Raw genomic sequence first — 25,934 nt, forward strand, 5'->3', positions numbered from 1 at the left:
GGCTCCAGCATTCCTGTCAGTGGACTCACACCTGCCTATACCTCCAATGCCAGGAGATCCCATGACCTCTTCTGGACTGTAGGGGTAACTATACATATACCCCTCATACACACACACACACAATTTTTTAATGTAATAAAAACCAAATTGTTAAGAAAAATAAACATCAACAGGAAAACATGAAGTACAAGTACCTCTATAGCATATTGATATAAAGCTTTTCAGCTAAAAGCCAAGAGCGGTGCGGCTGGGTCATAGTTCTTTCTTCAACTGTTGAAGGGCCTCTATGCTGACTGTCATAGTGGTTACACTAGTCTGTGCCAGCACTGGCACTGGCATGGAGTTGAAGCAGCAAGGATGGCTGTGTGACCCCTTGGAGGCTCACAGGAAAAGGATGAGGAAGGTGAGCAACAAACAGAAGAGCCTCATGGCTTCAGGCATGGTAAAGCCCAGAATGGCCTAGAAGAGCTATTGCGTGGGGTATGGGTTCCCTGAATAATCAAAATAGAGTTGCCAAATGCCATTCCAATGCAGGTCAGTCCCTGATCCAGGGACACTAACTGTGGTGGCCCCAGCACCAACAAACTTGGCTTGATACGTCAATGTCCTGGGAGACAGCTCTGGTCTGGAGCTCCCACCTGGACACCTGGAGCGGGGAGGTGCTGTAGAAGGCTGTTTAGATGGATGATCTTTTCAGAAGGGAGGCAGACACAGGCCTGATAAGACCCTTGCTACAGAAACAAATCAGAAACTGGAGAAAAGAGCAGTGCCTTGGTACTCTGCTTCTTTTCCATCTCCCAGCTTTAGACCGTTGTCTCTGGGAATTAACTTTCAATCGGTAAAATTTTGGTTCAACCATCCTTCCCTTTAGGAACAGGAATGTTTACTTTATGCCCTGTCTGATGGAAGGATGTAAATATATATAAGCTCAGAGCTAAGAGACTGAAATTTTTAAGTGTTGGGATTGCTGAAAACTATGGGGACTTTAAAGCTAGACTGGGTGCATTTTGTAACATGGTCATGAGACTATGTGGACAAGGAGTGGAAGGGTATGGCTTAAAGGGTATGGCTTTGGGTGTCTGGTTGACAAGGGGTGGAGCTGTGAGCATTACCTGTCAATTTGCCAAGATCTAGAATCAGCTGGAATAGAGCCCTCCTGGCATGCTGTAGGGGGTTTTGCTGATTACTGTTAATTAAAGGGGGAAGACCCACTCACTGTAGATGCTGCCATCCCTGGCTGGGATTACGGGCTGTATAAAGGGAGAAGGGGAACTGAGCTGCAGCCTGCATTTCTCCCCACCCCCTGCTCCTTGAACATGGATGTGATATAACCACTGCCTTAAGCTCATGATGTCTTGATTTCTCCACCATGTGGCTCTTGTCAGGTCCAAGGGAAACTCCATTTCCCCAAGTTCTGGCAGTTGGACAAAAATCAGCATTCTCAGGAACTTGTGAAGCAGGTTCCTGTCCACTAAAAGGAACCATTTCCTTTATTACTGCCAGAAGGGACGAATGGATGCCTGTGGTCAACATGCTGGCCTCCAGGCTCCCTCGGTTTCACAAGTACCTGTCAAACACATCAAAGTCCACACCAGCATCCTGGCCCTTCTCACCCACTCCCCTAAACTTCTCCAACTCCTAGGCTTCCCTTTCCCCATTCTCCTTATAACCCTGCTATCCCAGCTATGCTCTCTGTCTTCATTTTCCTTTCTCCCCCTTTCTCTCCCTCTCTGCTCCTGCTTCTCTGCTGGCCATGTTCAGTCTACTTCTTTATCTCTCTGCTCTGGCATTTCTCTCCTTCCTATCTACAATAAACACCTTAACCTTGCCATGGAGCAGTCAGTCGTCAGTTTATGCAGCTCTAACTTGACCTGTGAACCAAAACAAATCCTTTTCCTCTTAAGCTGTCTTTATCAGAGAATTTTATCACAGCATATTTAAAAAAAAAAAAACTAAACTTTTGCCTTTTTATTTCTTCATATTTTCAAGTCCTGAAAAACTTATAGTATAAACTGATTCTACTGTTCCTGGAAGCATTCCAAAGACATATGTATTATATTGGCATTGTCTATCTGAAATATAATAACTTTGTTTGGGAAACATTTCTGGCTTTTATTTACTATGTTAACGCACACACATACTGGATAAACACTGAATACTCTTACAATAACCGCAATGTAAACAATTTAGTGTACGCTTACGTAATACTCTTAATAATTAATTTTAAATTGAGAGATAGGCTTGGTTTCTATGTAAAACCTAATCAATAGACTATGACTAAGATGAAGTGTTCAGGAAGAGATAATATTTAATGTTTCAGGAAAAGATAGTTAACAGGTTTTTTTTTCATTTACAAGTTCAGAAGAACTTAATCACAAACACAAAAATAAATAAGAAAAAAATACCAAACAGACAAAAATATAATTCTCAAAATGTTGAGGCTGAGAGTTGTGTTAGAATGTTATGAAATTTGAGTTGTAGGGAAAAGGTAGATCTAAGGCTCACATATATCCAAATAATACACACTCACACACACAGATATATTTTCTTTAGATAGTTTTGCAGCTGTCAGAGGACAAATAGGTCTAACAAGATAGCTTAAAAAAACAATTCCGTTCTTGGAAAACCTTGTTTCAACTAACCAAAAAAAAAAAAAAAACCAATTCCACTTATGTCTCCAGAAAGTAGTAAGTCCCCATACTCTATGGAAGAACTGGTTTCGATGCTCATGTGGCACTTGGAATTGAACCCAGGAATTTCCACAAACTTGACAACTGCTCTAGCACCAAGCTTTGTAACTGGTCTCTTCTAGCTTTTTGAGACACGGTTTTACTAAGCTGACCAGGCTGGCTTGAGCTGTTATCCTCCTGCTTCAGCCACACAAGTACCTGGGATTATGGGTCAGCACCACCAAGCCCAACAACACTTCCTTCTTAATTGCCACTTCTCTAGATGTATTTAAGAGACAGGCACGCCAGGTCCAGAGGCACATAACTACAGTTTCAGCTTTATTTGGAATGCTGAGTGAGGCAGGAGTATTATTTGGGTGTTAAAGGGCAGCTTGGGTAACACAATGAGACACGCAGATCCTGACAGAGGTTACAGTATAGCCATATAGGAAAACAGGGTGTGAATACCAGCCTGGAAAATAAGGAAAGTCATATTCCACTTTGGCTTGGCCTCATTTAGTTACTCTGGCAAGACACTCTCAAGGGCTTCGTTTCCTCAAAAGTCACAGTATTGGGCTCAAGCTCTACCAGGGGAACTGTAAGGTACCTGGCTCACTATGTTTCAGAGACAAACATTTACAGTTCAAGGATAGCTTCCTAATTTATTTTAAATCAAAATAACCTGACCAGCATCATAATTGGTTAGCATTTCAATACTGAACCTAGAAAAATATAATACAATATTAAAGTCAAAATCAAAAGAGCATTTGACAGATTTCTTTTAAGTGTGTTTGGATGACAATAACTCCATAACAATTGTGTACTTAGAATTTGTGAATATGTCACAAGTTTCACTAGTCAAAACGATTCTGAGTTTTCTCAGGATACATGTTAAGAAAGAGATAATTCTTTCCCCATTCACAGTTAAATTATATACATATTTCATAATATTTTACAAAAAAAATGCCCAAACCTAAGTACAGTTTAGCTTAGATTCCTTCTTGATTTGTTTTTTTATAGCAGACATGCTAATTTCATTTTGAACATGATATGCCAAATATCCGGAGCTTCCAGGAATGAAGTCATGTAATTCTCCAAGGAATTTCTCCAAGGCATCAATTGATATATAACCTATGAAAATAAGAAGAAATAGATACTTTTGAAATCCTATCATGCTATTTGGTTTTCAGTGTCTTTGACTTATAAAATTTTATAGAACTTTTTAAAAGAGAACTAAAAAGAAAAGCAAACTGGTGAGAAGATTCTCTGAGGACAACCTTAAACGCCTGACTTCCTGCTTTTACCTCTGCAGTGCTGAGGTTCCACCATGCTCCATTATGAGGTGCTGAAGACTGGACCCAGGGCTTCGTACCTGCTAGGCCAGCACTCTACCAACTGAGCTAGATCCTCAGCCCTTAACACTGGCTTTTTTTTTTTTTTTTTTTTTTTTTTTTTTACAAAATAATAGGTTTTATCATGACCTTTCCACTCAAATATATCATTGTATTTAGTCATATTTGTCTCCTCTCTTCTACCCATCTCCCCTCCTCATTGTCCTACCTTTTTTTTCGAGACAGATTTCACACTTTAACCTAGGCTAGACTGGAGTTCACTTGTAGCCCAGGCTGGCCTAAAGCTTTGAGCAATCCTCCGCTTCAGCCTCCTAAGTTCTAGGACAATAGGTGTCAAACAGCACACTTAACTTTTTCTTTCACTTTTGAAAGTTACAGACATTTGATAAACAACTTTGATTACTGAGCATGCAATGTCCATATTGGGGCTGGAACATTAAAGTACCTAAACCAAAATGACTGGGCATAACTGGCGTAGTCTGTAACCACTTAGAACTCTCTCTCCAACTACCCAACAGCACAGCACGTCTGCTCTATAGAGCAGACAGCATTTCTAAGCACTGTAAAACTGGGGTAATGTTCTTTAGGAAAAAATTAATAGTAAAGTCAGTACTGCTGTCAGTGAATAATAGTTATGGGTATAATTTTGATGTCATTAATAATCTGAAATAGATATGGATGCCTAAAAGGAAACCCTGTTTAAATGCAGAGAGCTTAAGCAAGGATTCAAATATCTTAAGCAGTAACATCATAATAATTGATTTCCATTTGAATGATTATATTTTACATTTAATACAAATATTTGTGGTTTACACTAAAACTAAAATTGCAATCTAAAAGTAAACACTGAAAACAACTTTTTAGAAGATCTCAAGTATGAATTTAAAAGTACCATCAGTGCCAACAGAATTATGCATATCACTTATTTTAGTGACAGTCTATTCACAGTTAAAAATTATGGATCCAGCCATAGAAAGTTAGTCTCTTTAATCTATTTCAGTTGTGGTCCTCTCCATTTGGGTTTTCACTCTTACCTTTTCTCGGGTTGCATTTCTGCCTTGATACCTACAGGGACACCTTCCCTCACACTTACACTACGTGAGGTTTCTAAAGGCATTCAGAAAATAAATGCAAAATTAATAGCAAATATAATCTCACAAGAGGAAGTGTGGATCATGATGCTTCTCAGCTTCCATCCAGTTTTTGGCTTGTAACTCTTCACTAAAGGTCTAAACTATAATTTCTCTCCCACAGACAGCTCACAGAAACTCTATCATCCCCCCACACACACACACCTTTCTGTGAACAAAGTTTCCCAGAAACACCTTCTGCAAGGCTGATTAACTGGCCAGAAATCTTATCGCAGAGAAGGCCCCATGTTGCAGCCTATTTACTGACACTCCTCTCCTACCTTTGAGTGCAACCTGGCATCCTTATGACCGGTTGGTAAACCTTTCAGGATATATCACCTTAACCTAGCAGGTTAAGCTTCCATCAACCTCAAGGCTAAGAACATCACAGACAGCACCTGAGGCCTGTGACAGAGTGTCCCTGTTCTGCTGTAACTACCTACCTGGTGTTTCCACCAATAAACTTTAAAAGTATCTCATTTATGATTTTCTTTGTTCTGTTACTATAAAACATCATCAAACTGTTACCACACTGGAATATGGGATTTGGTGTAACCTGAATCTGTGTTTCTAGACCATGTTCATTTACAGTATCTAGAAAACTATCTCTTATCCCATTTTTTTTTTTTACTTTGTCATCATAAATTATCTAACTGATGGTAGACCATAAGGCTCTTCATTTTTGCGTGAGTCAGAATCAACTACCATTCTCTTATTGATCACAAGTTTTTGTCTAATTTTTAACTTCATTTTCCTTTTCTGGGGAAAACTGTTTCCTTTAATGGTAGAAAATATGGTCATTTGGTGTAGCTTATTAGCTGAATAATAAGTGTATTATTACACTTATTATTAATAATAAGTAATTATTATTATTAATTAATAAGTAATAATTATTATTATTAATAATTAATAATAATGTATGCTTAGCATACATGAGGCCCTGGGTGTGATTCCCACTAAGTACCCTTTACCGCACCCCAATCCTCCTCTCTGTCTCAGGGCGGAGGGAGGGTGGATGAGTGTGTATTCACCTGAGAAATGAGTTAACCTGGTGCACGGTGTCAAAAACTAGAAAAAAAAAAAAAATACTATGGTCAGCCTAGTGTAAATCAGGTATTTAGTCCAAAGAAACTCTTGGGACTACAGACAAAGCTTGTAATTTATATGATGCCTATTTCTGGGAGGTGAGATGGCTCAGTGAATAAAGTCTCTGTCTCTCTCTTTCTCTCTCTATAGCCTTGGCTTGTCCTGGGACTTGTTCTGTTAGACCAGGCTGGCCTTGAACTCGAAGATCTGCCTGCCTCTGCCTCCTGAATGCTGGGATACTCTCTTATTACTTTTGGACCTCTTCCTTGGAGAGAAACAAGCTACTATACTTTGAATAGATTTTATGAAAATGACTATGTAGGAAGATGGAGAAATGGCTCTGTGATTAAAGATACTGACTGCTCTTGCAGAGGACCCAGGTTTGGTTCTCAGCTCCTACATGGTGGCTCACAACTGCCTATAACTCAAGTTTCAGGACTTCAGGCGCCCTCCTCCATCAGAGGAAAGGGGAAGCTTCATGTTATGTGGTTGGTGAATAGCCCACAGAAAGGGCCCAGCTGTCTCTGGCTCTACAAGAATGCCTGATCCTAGGCATGTTTGAGGCCCTGGGCTCAACCTTCAGCACTACAAACACAAAAACAAAAGAACCGATGCCTGAATGTCAGAAATACATTGCGACTGTCTAGGCCAGCAGCAGCAAGCACCCCTCCCACCTACAGACCCCTTTCTTGGCACAGACAATATGAAGCCCACGCGTGGTCCGTTGTGCAGGTTACTGTTTTGGCAGATGAATGGCAACGCTGCTATTGCAGGGTAAACGAAGGGGCTCTGCTTGGTAAAGCTTTGTTCTTCCCCGTCCCCTTGCTTTTTCCCTAGCAGAAATTAATCTCTAATCATTACCTGTTACCATGTTGTTCACCGGATAGTTCTGAAGAGGGAGGTACACCTGCTTTTCTACATCCGGAGTCCTTAGTAAATGATTTTCTGCACTATAAAAGTGAGGCAGACAGAAAGTCATATTTATATTTGATTTTTTAGTTTATATTACAAATGAGAACTTATTCTAGACAATGTATATAATAATTTAATACTTCTTTAATCAGGTTTTTTCTTACTTGGTAAAAAATGTTAATTGTGAGCTTTCTTTTGTGAGACGAAGAAAAACCGGGGCCCAGATAGCCATTTCTAGTTTTCTTAGCTACTTCACAAATAAACAGTTATTGAACATATAGGCCCTCTCATCTATAATTAGATAACATAAAACTAGGAATATATTTTAGCCTTAGGGCTTTTTTCCTAGTATGCATGAGCCTGGATTCAATCCCCAGCACTGTCAAAAATGTAAAATAATTTATTATATACATACATAACCAACACATCTATGTATGCACATATGAAATCTTAAATATGCCAAAGAAAAGCACAATAGAATCTATAAATGGTCACAGGACTTATGTTCTTCAGCAGTCAAATAACTGAGACTCTATTAACTAGTACAATACTCCGTACTTCAGCATAACAAATAAAGAAAACCATGAAAGGTTGGGAAAACCATGAAATACAATGAGATTTTGAAGTAACTTGTGAGCTAAGTAAATAAGGTTTCCCTTAGATCATGGGCCTGCCTGCCTGTTTAAGAACAGATAGCAGCCTAGAAGCAATCAGACCACACCTCCCCCTATCATCTGTCCTTTGCGGTAACAACCTGAGAAGCTCTGCACTATGACACGAGCCCAGACTACTCCCCTTTGTTGTAGCAAATAAGATGGAGCCATAGATCAAACAACTCTGACGCCTACTGTGAAACTGGCTCTGAGCTATGGTTCCGCACCCCTTCAAATAAAGGATTTCCACAATCTTGGTCTCTTGCTCATCCTCCTGTATTACATGTTGTCGCGGACAGCCACCTCTTACTTACTTGAAACTCTCCAGGTTTATGGAAAAGCACCTTGCCCGTTAAGGTCCTGTGTGTTGATACCTGTGTCTCCGACACCTGCTGTCCCTCAAGTCCTCATGCTGCCTCTGCTGTAAGGTTCTGTCCCTCCTGCCTTCCCACCTCAAGCTGAGCATGCCCATTGTGGTTGTGAGGCTCTCTCCTGAGAAAGCTCACTGCTGCAGGGCACATGCCAGATTACTCCTTTACTGAGTTTATAACTTTGCTTTCTAACAATTTAATCCTAGGACTAAATTATAACATTAAATAAGGTTTTCAATCTTATGGGAAAGTATTAATAGAATGTTAAATACAAAGTGAAGGGACTTCAAGAAGACTTCACCTCTACAAATCATGTGTCTCATTGTAAGACCAGAGAGACATATAGCAATGAGCGGTAGGATTCTTCCTAATTTAAATTCCCTTTATTCTTCTCTATATGTCTTATTTTCATGAATTAAATGGATTTCCCTTTTTAAAATTTTGGCGTTTTTGAAATCGGGTCTTATGAAGCCCAGGTTGGCCTCAAACTAGCTGCATAGCTGAAGACAACTTTGAACGTCTCGCCCTGCCTTCATGTCCAGGGTGCTATGATTACACGCAGACATTGGCGTGCCTAGTTTATGCAGCGCTAGGGGTGAAACCCAGAGTGCCATGCACACCAGACAATCACTCTAACAACTGAGCGATGTGCCCAGCCTGTTACATTTATTTTAAAATAATTTAAAACAACAAAAACCTAAAATGCATGTGACTTTAGAATGTGAGGACTATCTGGGGAAAGGAAAATAGCACAGCGGTTAAAAGTTTGGACTCCAGATCTCCTAGACATGGTTTCAAATTTAGCTCTACTTTCTGAATAAAACTGAGTAAAGTATTTAGCTCTCCGGATGACTTCTCAATTGTAAAATGAATGGGGCTGACTGCATATCTAAGGTGAGAATCCAATGAAATACGGTGAACTGCTGTCTCACAGACATCTTGTACTTAGCAATTGTTCATTCAGAGCATACCACTTAGTATGTGCTTACTATTGCAGAGTAATGCTTCATACATGCATATAGTTCAGGGTATATTTTATTTATGCTCATAGTGCACCATCTGGTGGCTCCACAAAGCAGAGCCTACAGAGGTACTGGAGGTCTATAGCATAACTCGACAGGGCTGCTGAACAAGAAAGCACAGTGCTATCACCACAGGTGCAGGACTTACACAAAAGTTCAAGCCAGCAAAATCTCAGCCTGTGTAAGGAGGGGCTCGTGAAGCTCAGCCTTACCAAGAAGCTGCTGGCTATGTGTAGCTGCTATATGACGGAGAGTAAGTTGTCTTCAGGGATGCAGCCCCTGAAAGGCTGCTCGTGCTCCAGGAGATGCTATATACCCAAGCACATGAAGGAGAACTATGCAAGCCCAGTATTTAGGAGGCAGAGGCAGATGGAGAATCTCTGCAAGCTTGAAGCCAACCAGGTCTACATAGTGAGCTCCAGGATGGCCAAGACTATACGAAGAGAGGATACATGAAACTGGAGGAAGGAGGCTAAAGAATTAGAGGGAAGGGGATGGGGTGAATTTGATCAAAAGGCATTAATGCATTATGAAATTCCCAAAAAAAAAAAAAGAAAAAAGAAAATCAGCCAGGTAGTGGTGGCACACGCCTGTAATCCCAGGACTCAGGAGACAGAGGCAGGTGGATCTCTGTGAGTCTGAGGTCTGCCTGATCTATAAAGTGAGTTCCAGGACAGCCAGGGTTACACAGAGAGACCCTGTGTCAAAAAACCTAGATAGATAAAGGGATAGGTAGATAGATAGATAAAGGAAAACTGAATAAAAAGCAAAAACCTATATTATATTCACATAATTGTTCTTTGCTTTAAAACGGACACAGTGTTTTCCTCCGTCGTCTAAGTAGCCCAGGCCGGCCTGGTGCTCATCTTAAGCCGTCCACTGCCACGCTGAGAGCTGAAAGTGCCATGCCTGGTATTTGTCATGTGTGCATGTGTATCTGTGTGGGTGTTGGTGTGCGCGCGCACATACTCGAGCATGAATGTGGAGAGAGGCTGACATTAGAGGACTTCATCGATAGTTCATCACCTTATTTTTTTAATTATTATTTATTTTCTTTTATGTGCATGAATGTCTGGCCTGTATGTATGTGTACCACATGTTTGCCTGGTACTCTCAGAGGTCAGAAGAGGGTGTCAGATCCCCTGGAACTGGAGTAATTGATGGTTGTTGAGGCACCATGTGGGTGCTGGAACCAAACCTAGGTCCTCTGTAAGAGTAACACGTGCTCTTAACCGCTGAGCCACTTCTCAAGTTCCATTTCTACTCTTTTTAGTAAAACTCCGTATGACTTTAGACAAATTAATCTTTTTAATCTTAGATCTCTTTTTCTGTAAATGAGAATGGTGATAATATCAATCTCAGAGGAACTGAAACTAAGAAAAATACACAATCAAGCTCAAAGAGTTCTACATTCATTGAATAGCAATGAAGCATGCTGATTCAGTACCTTCTGGACAATTCCTCTTTGTGTTCTGTTGTTCGCCCAGTGCTTTCCTTTCCTCTTGATGTTACTCTGGCATGCTGCAAACAGCAAACAAAATCACACTTTTAAATTTTAGCACACTAATTATATAAGCGTTGGTTTCTTAATCAGAATATATACCTAAATTTATTCTTTTCATTTTAGTCATTGTAACCTGGTAGGACAGCTTATGAAATTTTGTATATATACTCGAATAACTATGATTTTAGAAGAACATAAAGGAAAACCAGAATTTTAAATGCCAGCCGTAGTTGTAGCAGGCAACTGAAGTTTGAGGGAAGAGGAAAGAAAATATAAAGGAGGGAAGAAAGTAAGAAAAGAAAACTAAGCATTACAAATGTAAGACTTTCTTAAAATCCTTGACTTTAGGATTCTCTTTCTTCCTGTGAGCTAAAAGTAAAAAAAACACAAAACAAAACAAAAAAAAACAAAACATGATGCTGAATGAATTGTTTCCCTTTTAAAGCGATGGTGACAGAGATATGTTTACCCCTGAACTAAAAATATAATCAGCTTTTCAAAAACACTTGTAAAAATCACAAGATGCTTTAAGATATTTAAGAGAATATCATTAGAAATTCCGTATTTAATCATAAATCTTCCCTAAGCAATAGTACTTTGCAGATTTATCCTTGTTAATTTCATTTGATAAAATAGCTTTCTGTTTGTATACTATGTGATTACAGTGTTATAATAGGTAATATTCAATATTGATAAATATTTTGAAGGAACTGACAAGACCCTTTATCAAATAATAATGCCTAACCAATAATGAATAAAAGAATGTTATCCCAGATGGTGGGTGGCACATGCCTTTAATCCCAGCACCCAGGAGGCAAAGGCAGGCAGATCTCTGTGAGTTCAAGGCCAGCCTGGTCTACAGAGCAAATTTCAGGACAGCCAGGGCTAGACACACACACACACACACACACACACACACACACACACACACACACACTGTCTTGAACTCCTCTCTACCAAAAAGAATGTTATATTAATATTTTTATTTATTTGTCTGCCTGTGTGTCTGTATAAGTATATTTTATATATGTTCAAGTGCCCAGAGAGGCCAGAAATGGTCAAGTGGAGCACCTGCAGCTGGAGTTGCAGGCATCTGCGAGGCACCTGACATAGGTGCTGGGAGTTCAGAGTAAACTGAATTCTGACCTCTAGAAGAACAGGAAGTGTTCTTCACTGTGGAGTCATCCCTCTAGCCTCATACTAATTTTTTAATAGAAAAGACATTAAATTAGGTTGAGGATAAGAAATTTTGATTCCATAGTAATAATAATATCTGGTTATGTGAATTAAGTTTTTTAAATCTTCTGTTTATGTCAGCATTTTTATTTATAAAATTAAATGATCTTTAGGTTCCTTTTAAGTACCATAGTACTGGAATACTGAGTAATTTGACAAATAATAAAAAAAATTCATCATCACTTATGTAGAAACACTGACAAATCAGAGAATGGATATTTTCACAATGTATCACCTCCAAACCAAAGATCCTGAAGAGACTATTCCTTTCAAATGATGATACTCTGGGAAATAAAACAAATTAGTGGGGCCAGTGAGATGGCTCAGCAATTAAGAGTGCCTGCTGCCAATTCTGATAACCCGAGTTTGATTTCCGGAGCCCACAGGGTAAAGGGAGAGGATCAGCTTCTCCAAGTTGACCTCTGACTTCCACAATGTAGTGTGGTATATGCATGCACAGACACACACAAATAAATAAATTTTTAATTAATGAAATATATAAATTAATTGTTTGGCTATGGAAATATAATTTTTTCATTGTTTCAGTCTGAAAAAAACTAACATACTGAGAAGTCTAAAAATACTACAAAAGCACTATATACCTTGCACTTACATATTTACTACCTTGAGTGTGCTCTTGTTCAGTTTTGTGAGATCATTTAAAAGCATAACATTTCTATTCCTTAAGATCTAGCATGAATTTTCTTAAAAATATACTACCTTTATAATACTATTAGCATACTTAAGAAAACTTAACAAATCATTATTATCTAATATTCAACCAATCAATTTTCATAGCTCTGTACATCAGGGTGGCCTTGAACTCACAGAGATCTGCTTGTCTATGCCTCCAGGTGTTAGGATGAAAGACCTGTGGCAGGATGAGGGTCAAAATGCTTCTTTTATGTTAAACAAAATACATACATATATAATACATATAACATTATGAATCTGATCAAGGTTTGTTTATTTATTTATTTTTTTGTTTTTTTGAGACAAGCTTGCTTGCTTGCTTTCTCCCTTTTTAGGTTTTTTTGAGACAGGGTTCCTCTGTGTAGCCCTGGCTGGCCTGGAACTCACTTTGTAGACCAGGCAGGACTTGAACTCACAAGAGATTTTCCTGCCTCTGCCTCCTGAGTGCTAGGATTAAAGGCTTGTGCCATGATGCCCAGCCTGATCAAGCCTGATCTGGTTATTGTGTCTCGATTTAGAAGAATCCTCTTTGTAAGAGTCACTATAGAGGCCGGGCAAGTTGACTGACTTTGTAGTATATAGTCACTTCCTGGATTCATGTGAGTAACTCATAATTAGATCTTGGTTAAGCACTTTAATAAGAATGCAATATGTATAATATTGTGTTGTTATTATATCACAACAGACTAGGCATGAGGAGAGGTTATTCCAGTACTAGTGACAGGCTTTTTTTGAACTTCTGATCCTCCTGTCCCTACCTCCTAAATGTAAATGTTCGGATTACAAGCAGATGCCACCATGTCTGGTTTTTATACTGTGTAGAGGACTGAATCCAGGGCTTCTTGGATGTGAGACAAACACTTTACCAACTGAGATATATCAGCAATGCCCGAACACTCAAGTTTCTTATATAAATAATTTCATTTATACAAAATACTTCGATTTTATCAATGTATTATATAAAAACAATGTCAAACCACATAATAGTCAATAAAAGCATGCCCTTTAAATTCTTTAGTTGGGGGCTGGAGAGATGGCTCAGCAGTTAAGAGCACAGGCTGCTCTTCCAGAGGTCCTGAGTTCAATTCCCAGCAACCACGTGATGGCTCACAACCATCTATACTGTGATCTGCTGTCCTCATCTGACATGCAGGAGTACATGCAGACAGAGCACTTGTAAAACAAATCAATCTTTTAAAAAATTTTTTAGTTGGCTCACTGATCACATATTATACTGCCTTCAAAGTTTTTGAAACTGTATATCCCAACCAAGTATTTTAATTTCTTCTTACCTTTTCTATCGGAAAATTTTCATCTTGTTCCCAAATAAAACTACCAATTTTTCTTCGTATTTCTGTAGTGAGAAAAACAAGTCTGATACTTTTTTTAAGGTAATTTCTGGATTTTGCATAGTCTGAACCTTGTAGGCTGTTTATTCTACTTGGATCAAAATAACCTCTTAAGATACTTGTTTAAAACCTAGATTCCTACTGAATCAGAGCATTGAGATGTCTAGGAATTAACATTTCCAATCCACTCTCCAGATGATTCTAGTACCTTAAGAGAACCATTACTGTAGACTTTTTCTTGGTGCATGATGTTTGTGTGTGTTTTTGTTGTGTAAGTGTATGTGGTTACATGCACATGAACATACAGATGTCTGTCTATACTGTGTATAGCATGCAAAGGCCAGGAGAACATTGGGTATCTTCCTCTGGGTCTCTCACTGAACTGGAAAGCTCACTGGTTCAGCTAGGCTGGCTGGCCAGCAAGCTCCTGGGATCTCTGTCCCCATCCCACAACCGCTGGGATTGAAGACACTCAGTGACCATACCTGGCTTTTCATATGGATGCGAGGAATCCAAATTCAGGTCCTTGTGCAGGACAAACTCTCTTACCCACTGAGACACTTCCCTGCCCTTTGTCTACTAGTGCATATTACCTCATTAGTGTCTCTATTGTGTGTCCACATTATGCCAAGTGTAATAAACAAGACAACTGTCACAATAAAATGCATGAAATTGTTGTATGCATAGAGCTGAGGTTCTCAAGAATTAATTTATTTTACTAAAAAGTAGATAAACAATATGTTTAATAGACAGGCATCCTATAAAATTCAGTATAGCCAATACATCTTAATATATCTCAAAATTTTCTGCAACAGCCCACTGGAGGAGAAAAAGGGTCTAATTACACCAGACTTTTGCTGACCAATACAGTATCTGACTAAGTATGCATACTTAGTCAGATTGAGATGTGTAAAATAAGCACTGGATTTTGAATATTTGGTATCAGGAAGAATGCAAAGTATTTTAACAATTTTTGGCTTGATTACATGTTGAAATGATAATCTTTTCAATGTTAGGTTAAATAAAATATATTTTGTTTTTGTTTCTGAAGAAAGGGTTTCTCTGCGTAACAGCCCTAGCTCTCCTGGAACTCACTTTGTAGACCAGGCTGTCCTCAAACTCACAGAAATCCACCTGCTTCTGCCTCCCGAGTGCTGGGATTAAAGGTGTGTGCCACCATGCCCAGCCAATAGAATATATTCTTAAAATTAAAGTTTTGCCTATTTCTTTTTAATATGCTTTTAAATACATATACTTCACAGTGGCGTCTTACACACCTACTAGGCCATACTGCTCTAAGTAGAGAAGTATGCTATTATGGTTTGAAAGAGAATGGTCCCCACAGGCTCAGGTTTGAATGTTTGGTCCCCAGTTGGAGGAACTGTTTGGAATAGATCCTTGTTGGAGGAAGTATGTAACTAGCAATGAATCTGAAGTTTCAAAAGGCTGTGCCATTCCCAGTGTTCTTTGCTTCCTGTTTGTGGATCCAGATGTGAGTGCTCCAGTGCCATCTGCCTATGATAGCGCCAGGCTCCTATCCCTTTGCAACTACAAGCCCCAAATAAACCCTTCCTTCTATTGGTTGCCTTGGTCATGGTATTTTACCATAGTAATAGAAAAGTGACTAAGACAGAAGTATACCTTTAAAAAAAAAAAAAAAAAAAGGAACATGTTTTCATTTCAAACAGATTTTTTAAAATATTTAAATATATGTTTATGGAAGATTCTAAACTCAAGGATAAAATAAAAGTGATAATTTTAAATAAGGTTAATGAATCAGATAGTCATCTATAATACAAGCTCCTTGAAGGAAGGTTTTTGATGCACATGGTTTTTGAAGGGAGTTTAAGGCCAGCTGAAGCTACACAGCAAAAACTTGTCTCAAAAAAAAAAAAAAAAAAGGTTTTGGGGCATGATGGTACATATCTATAATCCTGACACTCAGAAGGCTGAGTCAAGAGAATGGCCATGAATTTGAGGCTAGCCTTGGCTAACGGGACACTATCTCAAAAATTAAAAAGAAAGAGGTTTAGATAGGAAGGGAGGGAGAGGAATAAAGATATGGTTATTTAGATATGGTTATTTTTAACAAATCAATTTTACCACAGGCTGTTCATTTATTTGTAAAACCATTTAAACAATTCAGTGTTATAACTAGATTTTTCTGGAACAGTAGTTATAAGAAACCAATCTTTGAGGTTTCTAAGTGTTCTTCTATGAAAATAACTAAGTTTTTTGTTTGTTCTGCTCTGTTTTTACTATTTTCCTCACTGGAAATCTGTAAACGGTGTAAACAGTTTGTCTTTCTAGAAATGGACTTGGAACTATGGGATGAGCAAAATCCTCATCAAGAACTGCCCTACCAGAAGACCCTGGTTCAATTCGAGCACCCTCATTGGCTCACAACTGTTGGTAACTCCGTTTCCTGGGGATCTGATGCCCTCTTCTGGAGAGCATGGGTACCAGGCACCACTGTATTACACAGACATACATGCCGGTAAACACACACATTCAAAAACAAAATTAAAATGAGATACATAAGGAAGGCTAGGCAGATAACCTAGCCTAAGCTTTGAAAAAACAAGATAACATGTTCCAAGCAGGGAAAACTGAAAGAACCAGTCTCAAAGCAGTTTCCTTACTTTTCCTTCTCTCTTCATAAGGTTGATGAAATAATGTGAAAGTACTTACAAAAGTATAAAGAAAAGTACAAATATTTGAGTTTATTATTATAACAAATATTTAAAGAAAAATTAGAATGAAGAGAGTCAACACTAGCAAATAAATTTATTACTCACCATATGTCATATACCTTAATCTATTGCTTCATTTTATCCTCAAAATCACTTGGAAGAAACCAATAGCATGTTAGCTCACAAAGCCCAAAAGTGGCTCTGTGTGAGTTTGAGGCCAGCCTGGTTTATATAGTAGGTTCCAGGCCAACCAGGGCTACACAGTAAGACCACGCCTTAAACAAACAAATAAAAAAAAAATAAACAAATAAGTGTTGGATCCTAGCTGGTGAGCACTTTACTTTGAGGGTACTGACTCTGTCTTAGTCACCACTGAACTCCCAGCTCCTGGGCTGTCACCTGGCAAACAAAGGAAGCTTAAGGAAGGAAGCCAAACTCTTCACTCAGGTTATCTGATTCCAAGACCAGATTTGTTTTACCTATATTAAATGATTCAAAAATCTCTGTAGGCATAGTGGCTCACACCAGCACTCAGGAGACTGGGATACAGAGTGAGACTTTGTCAAAAATAAAAACAAACAAGCAAACAAAAACCAAAGGGGTAAAAGTCAAACCACAAAATTTCCAATAGAAAATAGAGATTGGGTAAAATTAAATTTGGCTATCTTAATGGGGATTGGCTGGATTTGGCAAACAGATGGGTTTATGATTTTTGCTAACCTTTTTGCAGACATGCAGGAGGAAGAACAAAAAAGCCTATGGACACTGCGTTTTCCACTTCGGTATTAGCTACTGCTGAGAGATAGGAGGCATGAAAAACTGTAGCATTATCTTCTATGTACTGGAGGCTCTGATATATTCTAGAAGAAAGGAAATCCCCTAGGTTAAGAAATAAACAAGAATGCATTCAACCTTTCAAAAGGAAAACAAATGGCTGCAAGCAGGAGACTGTTGACACTGAAGAATATGATGTATTCTTTTTCAATGTATTCTTTTTTGTATTCTTTAATATTTATGATGTATCCTTTTTTTTTTTTTCCTGGCAAAAAAAAATGAATAAATTTCAAGTACAAGACATTACTCAATTTGGAGACCTACGTGCAGGCAAATCTTAGCTTTAGAGTTGCTAAATGATTATACGTATTTAGAAAAGATCGAAGACTATCAACAGTGGACTAAAAGACAGTAGCCTAATGAGTTTCACTCATGGTCACTGCCATTAAGAGAAATCAGTTGATTCTGAGGTAAACAGTGGTCATGCAGTCAGAGAAGCCTTCACATACAGAAAACATTTAGGCCTGTGAAGAGAGAGAGAAGGAAGGCATTAGAGGAAAAAAGACAGACATGAAGGAATGGTAATGACGCCGAAGGCTGACTAGTCTACGAAAGGCATGGAAAGCTGAAGAAGCCTTAGCTAAGTAGGTAGTGGGGGCAGGGCAGAAGCAGATCTCTGCTCAGTGAGCACCTGATAATGAAGGGAGATGGCAGAGCACAGACGGAGGCAGGCTAATCTCTTAGGAAGTCCTGTGGCAGTCCTGGCATGGGGTGATTCATAAAGCAGCAGCAATGAGGATAAAGTACTGTTACCAGGGCCTGTTCCACGGTATTAGCTACCTATTTATTTATGATTAACAGGGCTTGCTGGTTAAGAGGCCAGAAAGCCCAGACTGTTGACACATGCCCGAAATCCCAGCACTTGGTATGCTATAAGACAGGAAGGGCACGAGGTCCAAGGCTAACTAACCTAGGCTACATTGCAAGATCCTGCCTCGGAGAAAATAGACGAAAAAAAAAGTGTGTGTGATGGGGGGGGGGGGGGGTATTCAGAATGCAGGACATACTCTTGTGTTTTGGTAAAATCTGAGTGGGACACAGGAATAGGGACCTACAAGACAGCCTATGGCTGTCCACGTGACAGCCGGACACTCAAAACCGGGGTTCCGTTAGAGCCCCGAGGGACAGGTGACAGAGCAGGGCGGAAGGATGGGGGCATGTCTAGGGCTGCGAACGCGCTGTTCCTCAGTGTCGGTCACTTCCACCCGTGCCTCCAACGCACGATGACAGGAGGGGCGCTGGCGGGCGGCCCCGGGGTACCTCAGCGTGTCCGGGTGCGCAGCATCACAGCTGAACAGGAAGTCGGCGGCCTGGGCGTCGCTGAGCTCCCCGCCCTGGTCCACTGTGGAGGCAAGGGCACGCGTGAGCGCGGAGCCGGAGGGGGCTTCCACAGGAAGATGCCCTCCCTCCTGCCCGGCCCATCTCCCTACCCCAGAACTGCCTCAGGTCCTGACTGACACTGCGGCAGAACCAACCACGCTGCCCCCGGAACATGGTACCGCCTGCCGCCGGGCTCCTGGGCGGGGCTGGGAGACGAGGCCGCTGATTGGTCCAGAGCCAAGCTTGCCGATTGGTCCTCAGAAGGAAAGGGCGGGAAAGGCCCCAGGAAGCGGGCGAAGAGACGCTAACAGCGTAATTGACGGAATAGCTGAGGGGACGGAGTACCTGCACCTGGTAGGTTTTAAATCCCGAGAAATAATATGGAAATTTTGTTTCTTTTTTAGACAGTTTATTCGTATAATACAGATGACTTGAACCTTTCTGTGAGGTGGCGTGCTCACGCACTGAGGGAATTACAGACTGGCCTACAGTCAAGAAGAGGACATTGAACTGGAGCGAGAGGCCGTTGTGAGGCAAGGAGCTAGAAATTGAACGTGGGTCCTCCGACATAGTGGTGCTCTTCAATCCCGAGCCATTGCTCCAACCCTAAGAATTATTTTTAAATGTACTGATGATATCATTTTGTTTGTACAAATTTATTTGGGAAGTGTTTCTCTGTGTGTGTGTGTGTGTGTGTGTGTGTGTAGGCCAGAGAAGCTGGTTCTTTACTTGGTAGGTTCCAGGGGTTGAACTTGGATAGTCAGGCTTTAAATCAGCTGAACCATCTTACCATATTTTTTGTCATTTTGAGACAGCCTTTTGTAACCTAAACAGGCCTTGAACTTCAACTGAATATGGCCTTGAATTTCTAGTTCTCCTGCCTCCACCTTTAGAGTGCTGCGATCACAGACCTATGTCACCATGTCTAGTTTACATTTTGTTTTTTTGAGACAGGGTTTCTTTGTGTAGCCTTGGCTGTTCTGGACTCGATTTGTAGACCAGGCTGTCCTCAAACTCTCAGAGATCCTCCTGCCTCTGCCTTCCCAAGTGCTGGGATACAGGTGTGTGCCACCGTGCTAGGCATGGCTTACATATTGTTGAGGACAGAACCCATTGAAGAGGCCGCAGAGTAGGCTCAGAACACACCCAGACGCCAAATTCGCAGCACAAAGAAGATTTTATTAACTGCCACTTGTGGAGTTGGGGGAGCGGGGTGTCTCTGGATTGGGCAAAGACAGTAGCAGGTTTCTCTCACTCAGAAATGATTTTTAAAGTGCTAGGATGAGTTGTTAAATCCTGATTGGACATATTAATTGGTATAGCCAAATGAATTTTGATAGCTGGACCTTGGTGGTCAGTCTCAGGAATGAGTCTGGCATAAGGAGGTGGCCAAATAAAAGAATGGACCTTGGTGGCTAGCTTTAGGAATGTGGAAATGCCTATATAAGAGTCCAGTGGTTTAGCAAGGGAAAAGGAAGGAGGAAGGGCAAGGTCTTCGGAGGCCATGTTTGCCGTGCTTGGGCCTGGTAGGTGCCTTTACCCAGGGTTTTGTGTATGCCAGGTAAGCACTTTACCAATTCTTAAACTAAAATTCTTAAACTAATTCTTAAACTAAAAAACTGGCCAGACTGGGAATGTAACTCATTGGTAGAGTGCCGTGCAAGGCCTGGGTTCATTTTCCAGGATTGTAAAATAAACAAATAAGGAGGGGAAGGATGAGAAAGGAAGGGGGAAAAAAATGAGTTTTCATCCTTCCTCTTAAACTGAGTGTCGCAGTTTTGAGATGTAATTTTGTATTATTGTTCAGTTCAAGCTATTCTCAGATTTCAGTATAACATTTTGTAAAGAGGGTTATTTAAATTTTTTTAAAGAGGTACTCGATATGATTTACAGGCTGACCTCAGACTTGTGATCCTATGCCTCGACCCCCAAATGTGAAGATTACAGACCACACAGCCATATACACTGATATGTTTTTATTTAAAATTTTTCAAATGAGTACGATTTTCTGATTCTAAATATGTATGGCTTAGCTGCATGAATATAAAATACTGATCTGTTTGGCCAAATCTTTTGAAGTTAGCATTTTCTTTATAATGGAAGTATATGGGCAGTAAGGTTATATCTTTAAAACGAATGCCCCGAAACTCTCAGATGTTTAGAATGTTCAGTGTTCTATATATGTTCGTTGGTTCAAATTACTCATATTGTCTGATTCCCTGATGATTAGTAGGGAAGCCATATAAAAATGTTATGGATCTATCAATTCTTAATATGTCTGTTAAATTTTTGTGTATTTTTAATTAGACACATACAAAACTCACACTTGTTATTTTCTACTTGTTTGAACCATTGAGCACTTAAACATGAATGGCAAAACCTCCAGACACATAGAACACCAGAGAATATTTTTGGCCCCAGGCAAAGGGTTGTTTGTTTGTTTTTTTTTTTTAATTGAGACATAGCATTAAACATGACAGAAAAAATTACACAAATTTGACTCCATTAAACTTCTCTTCATCAAAATCATAATAATTAGGGTGAATATACACAAAGTCACAAAACGGGGAAGGTACCTGTATCGTAAATAATCAACAAAAGATTAGTACCCAGGATATATATTTAAGTAGCCCTATGAAACAATAAGAGAGAAATGACCTAATTAGGAACTTCAGCAGACATCTGAATAGACTTTTCTGTAAAAGACCCACAAATGGCCAATAAACACATGAAAAGATGCCTAATCACATGGTAGTTAGGGAAATTAAAACCACAATGATACAACAGTATGTCCCTTGCTAATAAAAAGTGTTTGGCAAAGAACATCACAGGAATTCCTTCTCCTGCTTTGATCAACAGGTCAGCGTTACTTAAAGCTATGTGTCTGATGTCCCCCAGCATTCATCACATACACTCTTAAGGAAGCCCTTACCCCCGTGTACACATACAGTGGACCACAGAAGACTGTTTATGCCACATATGACTGTTTATGGCAGCTTAATTGCTTAGAGCAACAATAACAGAAAGGAAAAGAGGAAACAGTCACTGCACACCGGGTAATTAATTTACTACCTCTCCTTTACATTTACTTCTTAATTTGAAGGGTGACATGGCTTGCATGTGGAGGTCAGAGGACAACTTAAGGGAGTCAGTTCTGTCCTTCCATGTGAGTCCTAGGGATCAAATCCGGTCATCAGGCTGCCTTTATCTACTAAGACCCAGAATTGCTAGTGGAGTTTTTTACATGACGAAATACAATATTTCTCCTTATGCACAGGGGATGCTTTTCAGCATCCCGAGGGGATGCTAGCAGCCTTGACCCTATATATATATGCAGTTCTTGACCCTGTATATACTATACTGCTTTCCACCACTATACATAGATCGCTACGACAATTTAATTTATAAATGAGGGAAGAGGTTGACAGCTAATAATAAAATGGAACAGTTATAAGAATATATTGAACAAAAGTTAATGTGTTTTCTCTCAACTACCAAGACACCTATGTTCACGTCAATGCGTACACTGTGGATATGCTACTCTATCTCAAGTGGAAGAGGCAGAAGGGCATAAGATTTTATCACACAACTCGGAACTACAGATTTTATTTACTCACTTGTTTATTTAGTGCTGGGGATTGAACCCAGAACCTCATATATGATAAGCAAATGCTCTACCGCTGAGTTATACCTCCAATGCTCAGAAACACAATTTTAAATTAATGTGTCATTTACGTTTGGAATTTCCCGTTGATGTTTTTAGACTACAGATGACTATAGGTAATTGTAGCTGTGAAACATTAAACCATGGAGAAGGGAAGGAATACTAGTACATCATAATTTGAATTTTCAAAAAGCCCGGGAAGACAAACAACATGATACCATTTATTTTCAAGTTCAAAAGAAGTGGTAAAATGAAGATACATATTTTAAGAATACATGAATATTTAATAAAAATTAAAATATACATGTATAGGAAAACCAGCTACAGTTTATATTTTTAAAAGAATTCTTCTATAAAACATATTATTTATGTATTCTTTATTGGTATGTGCGTGTGCCTGAGTATGCGTACCACACGTGTTCAGGAACCTGACGAAGTCAAAAGAAAGCATCAGATCCCCTGAAACTGAAAGTACAGGTGGTTATAAGCAGCCCTGTGAGGTTCTCTGCAAGAGCAGTAAGTGCTCTTAACTGCTGAGCCATCTCTCCAGCCCTGTATCTATGTTTCTATACAAAGCATAGGGTACCAAATACTTGAAGACTAAAAGAAGCACACAGGAGCCGCCAATGTTTCATTACTGTTGGGTTCTGAAGCTTAGTATTTTTTATTAGCATTCTCAGAAAACCTCTACATATCTATCACCTGCTTTCATTATTGTGTATTTTTAGTATTTTTAAAAATAATTAAGAAGAATATGTTAGTTGATAGGGGACAACAAAGTTCCAGGCTCAAAATGCATCCTCGAAACATTCTGGTTGAAGTGAAGTTGTTAGACAACATACGAAGGAGCTGGACAAATGGCTCAGTGGTTAAGAGCATTTACTGCTCTGTCAGAGGACCCAAGTTTGGTTCCAGCAGCCACATCAGGCAGTTCACAACCACTTATAACTCCACAGGCACCTGCATCCATGTGGCAAATACTCAGATACACATGCATATACATTAAGTGAAAAAATAAGATATTTTGTTTAAAAATACTAAGTTTTAAATGCAGCCTTTTAATCACATCACAGTAGTTACCAAAGTCATCTATTATAAATGTATACATGTTGTATATAAAAGCAGTTTTAGAAAGGGAATCCCAAGGAGAGGAACTAGGGCCATTTTATCAAGAGTACTGTGGATTTTGAGAACTCTAGACCTAGAAAGAAGGAACAAGCTAGAGAGTGAACTTATTGAAGAGAGTAGGATGAAAAATACTGTTAATTAAAATGTGGACAAGGCTTATGAAAAAGGACAGATTCAAAAGCAGGTGAAAATATGGCTATATCTTAATGTAGGAGAAACAGATAACTCTCACTAAAAAGGCAGGAAAAAATAACTGAGAGGATGAAAAGGAACCAAAGATTTGCTAGACTGAAAAGTGGTTGAGAGACTGCCAGAAGACAAGATTATAACTTATTCAGGTCATTTTCTGCTTTAAGTCTCTGAAGCAAATTTTCAAATTTATAGCAACATGTTTTGGAAAAGAGATGAGATAGAATTTTATAATTAAATACGAGCCCGGGGGGTGCGGGGGGAATGATTAAACAGGAAGAAGAGTGCCGATGTGAAAAATCCATCCTTCTTAGCATCATTATGCTCCTTGCTTCAGAAACAAGACATGAGGACCACACTTAGGGTAGCTCCTGTGTCTTAGAAGATCCCAGAGAAGTAGAATGTTATCTTGAAAGGCTCAGCAAAACAAAATCCATATATGAAACTGACATGTCAGCTTCCAAATCCTGCTTTTGTTACTTTGAGTTCCCCATAAATTGGAAAGAGAATGCAGTGAAATTGGTAAACTATTTCAATACTTTAATAACGCTCTGAATTTATACAATAGTATGACTAATTACTGTGGCTGTACGATGTGCAATGGTTCTTTATTCTCCCCACCATCATTAAGGCAGGGGCAGAAGTAAGGGAAAAGTTTCTCCGTGAAAAGACTACTGAAGGTGTAAAGATGGTCCATGGTTGCAGCATTATAGAAGGACACCTGCCCTCCCTCATAATCTAGGTACACACCCACCCGGTTGAGAACAGCCATTTTCAGACTACAGGAAGGCAGATCCAGAGCCTTTAGGTCATTTTGGTTCCTTAGTCTTAAAAGCCAGAATCCTTGCTCTGGGGTCAGAGGGCAGCTCCCTTTCCGAATGATGGATTCTCTGGCGACTCCAACTGTCCATTTGGTCTTCTTTGCTACTTCTACTTCCCAGTACCACTTTCCAGAGGTGAAGCCTTTTGAGCCCAGTACCGCCACGCTTGAATCAAACCTCTCTGGATCATCAGGCATTACCTGCTTAACATCACCATGATATACACTGGTCCGGCTTTTGGATAGCACCAGATTTGGATGAGCTGTTTTAGGATCCAGAGTTAGTTGAGTTAAACCTGGCAAGAAAATGAGATAGCAGGGAAGAGGAGAAGAGATGAATGCAATTTCCCATAGTAAGAAATAATTCAAACAAAGCTACTAGGACATTTGTCCCTAATATGCATAAACCCTTAGTCAGGGAGTTTCTCATATACTTTTTATTGTTTGGTATCCACGTTGCTATTTCTAGACATTTTAATATTTAGGACAAAATCAGACCTTGCTATGAAGTAATTTATATTCTACTGAGGGAAGCAGTACAATAATGTGGACCTTTACTGATACCAAAGGGGTAAAAGCTAGGAGAGGTTGTCCTAGGAAATCTTAGTAAGAAGAGTGTCTATTGGGATGTAAACATAGGAAATGTTTACTTTGTGTAAACAGAGAGGGGAGAGGTGGGTTAAATGCAGTTGCTGCTCGTGTGTGAGAGGCTGTCTGTTAGAGCTAGGTAAGACGCCTGGTAGAGATTATACTTGGTTTAACATGCAGCCAGACATGGGCGCTCTACAGTGCTGTGTGCCACTGCTCTTCAGAATGTACTCCACAAGTTATGTGCTCACCAAGATAGCACAGACATTCAAAGCACATATTTAGAAACATGTATGGAAATGTAACAAAGTAACTTTATGTCAGTTGAATCTGGTAATTATAAAACCAGGTTTGCCAGGTGATGATGGTGCACGTGTTTAATCCCAGCACTCCAGAGGCTAGTTGACCTCTGATTTCAAGGCCAACCTGGTCTACAGAGTGAGTTCCAGGACAGCCAGGGCTTACACAGAGAATCCCTGTCTCGAAAAACTAAATAAATAAACAGGTTAAGAAATAAAATCAGACTTGTACTTTATAAACACTCTTTAATTTCACATTTGTAACTAATTAATTTATATTGTATTCTACAATAATAGAATTCTGTGATAGAAAACAATTTTCTAAATATGTAGAAGCTAAGAAATTTTGCTTATGGAAATTATGGAACTAGGCTAGTGATCACTGGAAGCTGGGTAGTATAGGGAGGGATGGGGTAGAATGA

General features: G+C 39.5%; 2 protein-coding genes across 2 annotated transcripts in view; both read right to left on the reverse strand.

Annotated features, from left to right (window-relative positions):
* Nucleotides 1-2,979: 2,979 nt before the first annotated feature.
* On the reverse strand, nucleotides 2,980-18,998 carry Terb2 (telomere repeat binding bouquet formation protein 2). The gene is made up of 7 exons (XM_055603704.1): nucleotides 18,935-18,998; nucleotides 18,765-18,846; nucleotides 17,391-17,530; nucleotides 13,921-13,982; nucleotides 10,643-10,716; nucleotides 7,099-7,187; nucleotides 2,980-3,800 (listed from the first exon to the last, which is right to left on the reverse strand). The coding sequence occupies exons 1-7, from the start codon at nucleotides 18,996-18,998 to the stop codon at nucleotides 3,643-3,645; spliced, it is 669 nt and encodes a 222-aa protein (XP_055459679.1). The 3' UTR covers nucleotides 2,980-3,642.
* Nucleotides 18,999-24,382: 5,384 nt separating this feature from the next.
* The window catches only part of Trim69 (tripartite motif containing 69), a 30,364-nt gene continuing 28,812 nt past the window's right edge, over nucleotides 24,383-25,934 (reverse strand). The window contains exon 7 of the mRNA XM_055605363.1: nucleotides 24,383-24,921. Coding sequence (XP_055461338.1) covers nucleotides 24,383-24,921 — 539 coding nt within the window. The remainder of the gene's footprint in view (nucleotides 24,922-25,934) is intronic.

The sequence above is a fragment of the Psammomys obesus genome, unplaced genomic scaffold, assembly GCF_907164565.1.
Source record: "Psammomys obesus unplaced genomic scaffold, mPsaObe1.curated_primary_1811, whole genome shotgun sequence".
Classification (NCBI taxonomy): Eukaryota; Metazoa; Chordata; class Mammalia; order Rodentia; family Muridae; genus Psammomys; species Psammomys obesus.

What these genes read in the sequence shown, in the direction of transcription:
- Terb2 (XM_055603704.1), bottom strand. Translation starts at nt 18,998, where the DNA reads ATGTTCCGGGGGCAGCGTGGTTGGTTCTGCCGCAGTGTCAGTCAGGAC. An exon ending in AAAATTTTCCGATAGAAAAG is followed by an intron (nt 10,717 to 13,920) that starts GTAAGAAGAAAT and finishes TGCTGTTTGCAG; the next exon opens with CATGCCAGAGTAACATCAAG. An exon ending in AAAGAGGAATTGTCCAGAAG is followed by an intron (nt 7,188 to 10,642) that starts GTACTGAATCAG and finishes TCACTTTTATAG; the next exon opens with TGCAGAAAATCATTTACTAA.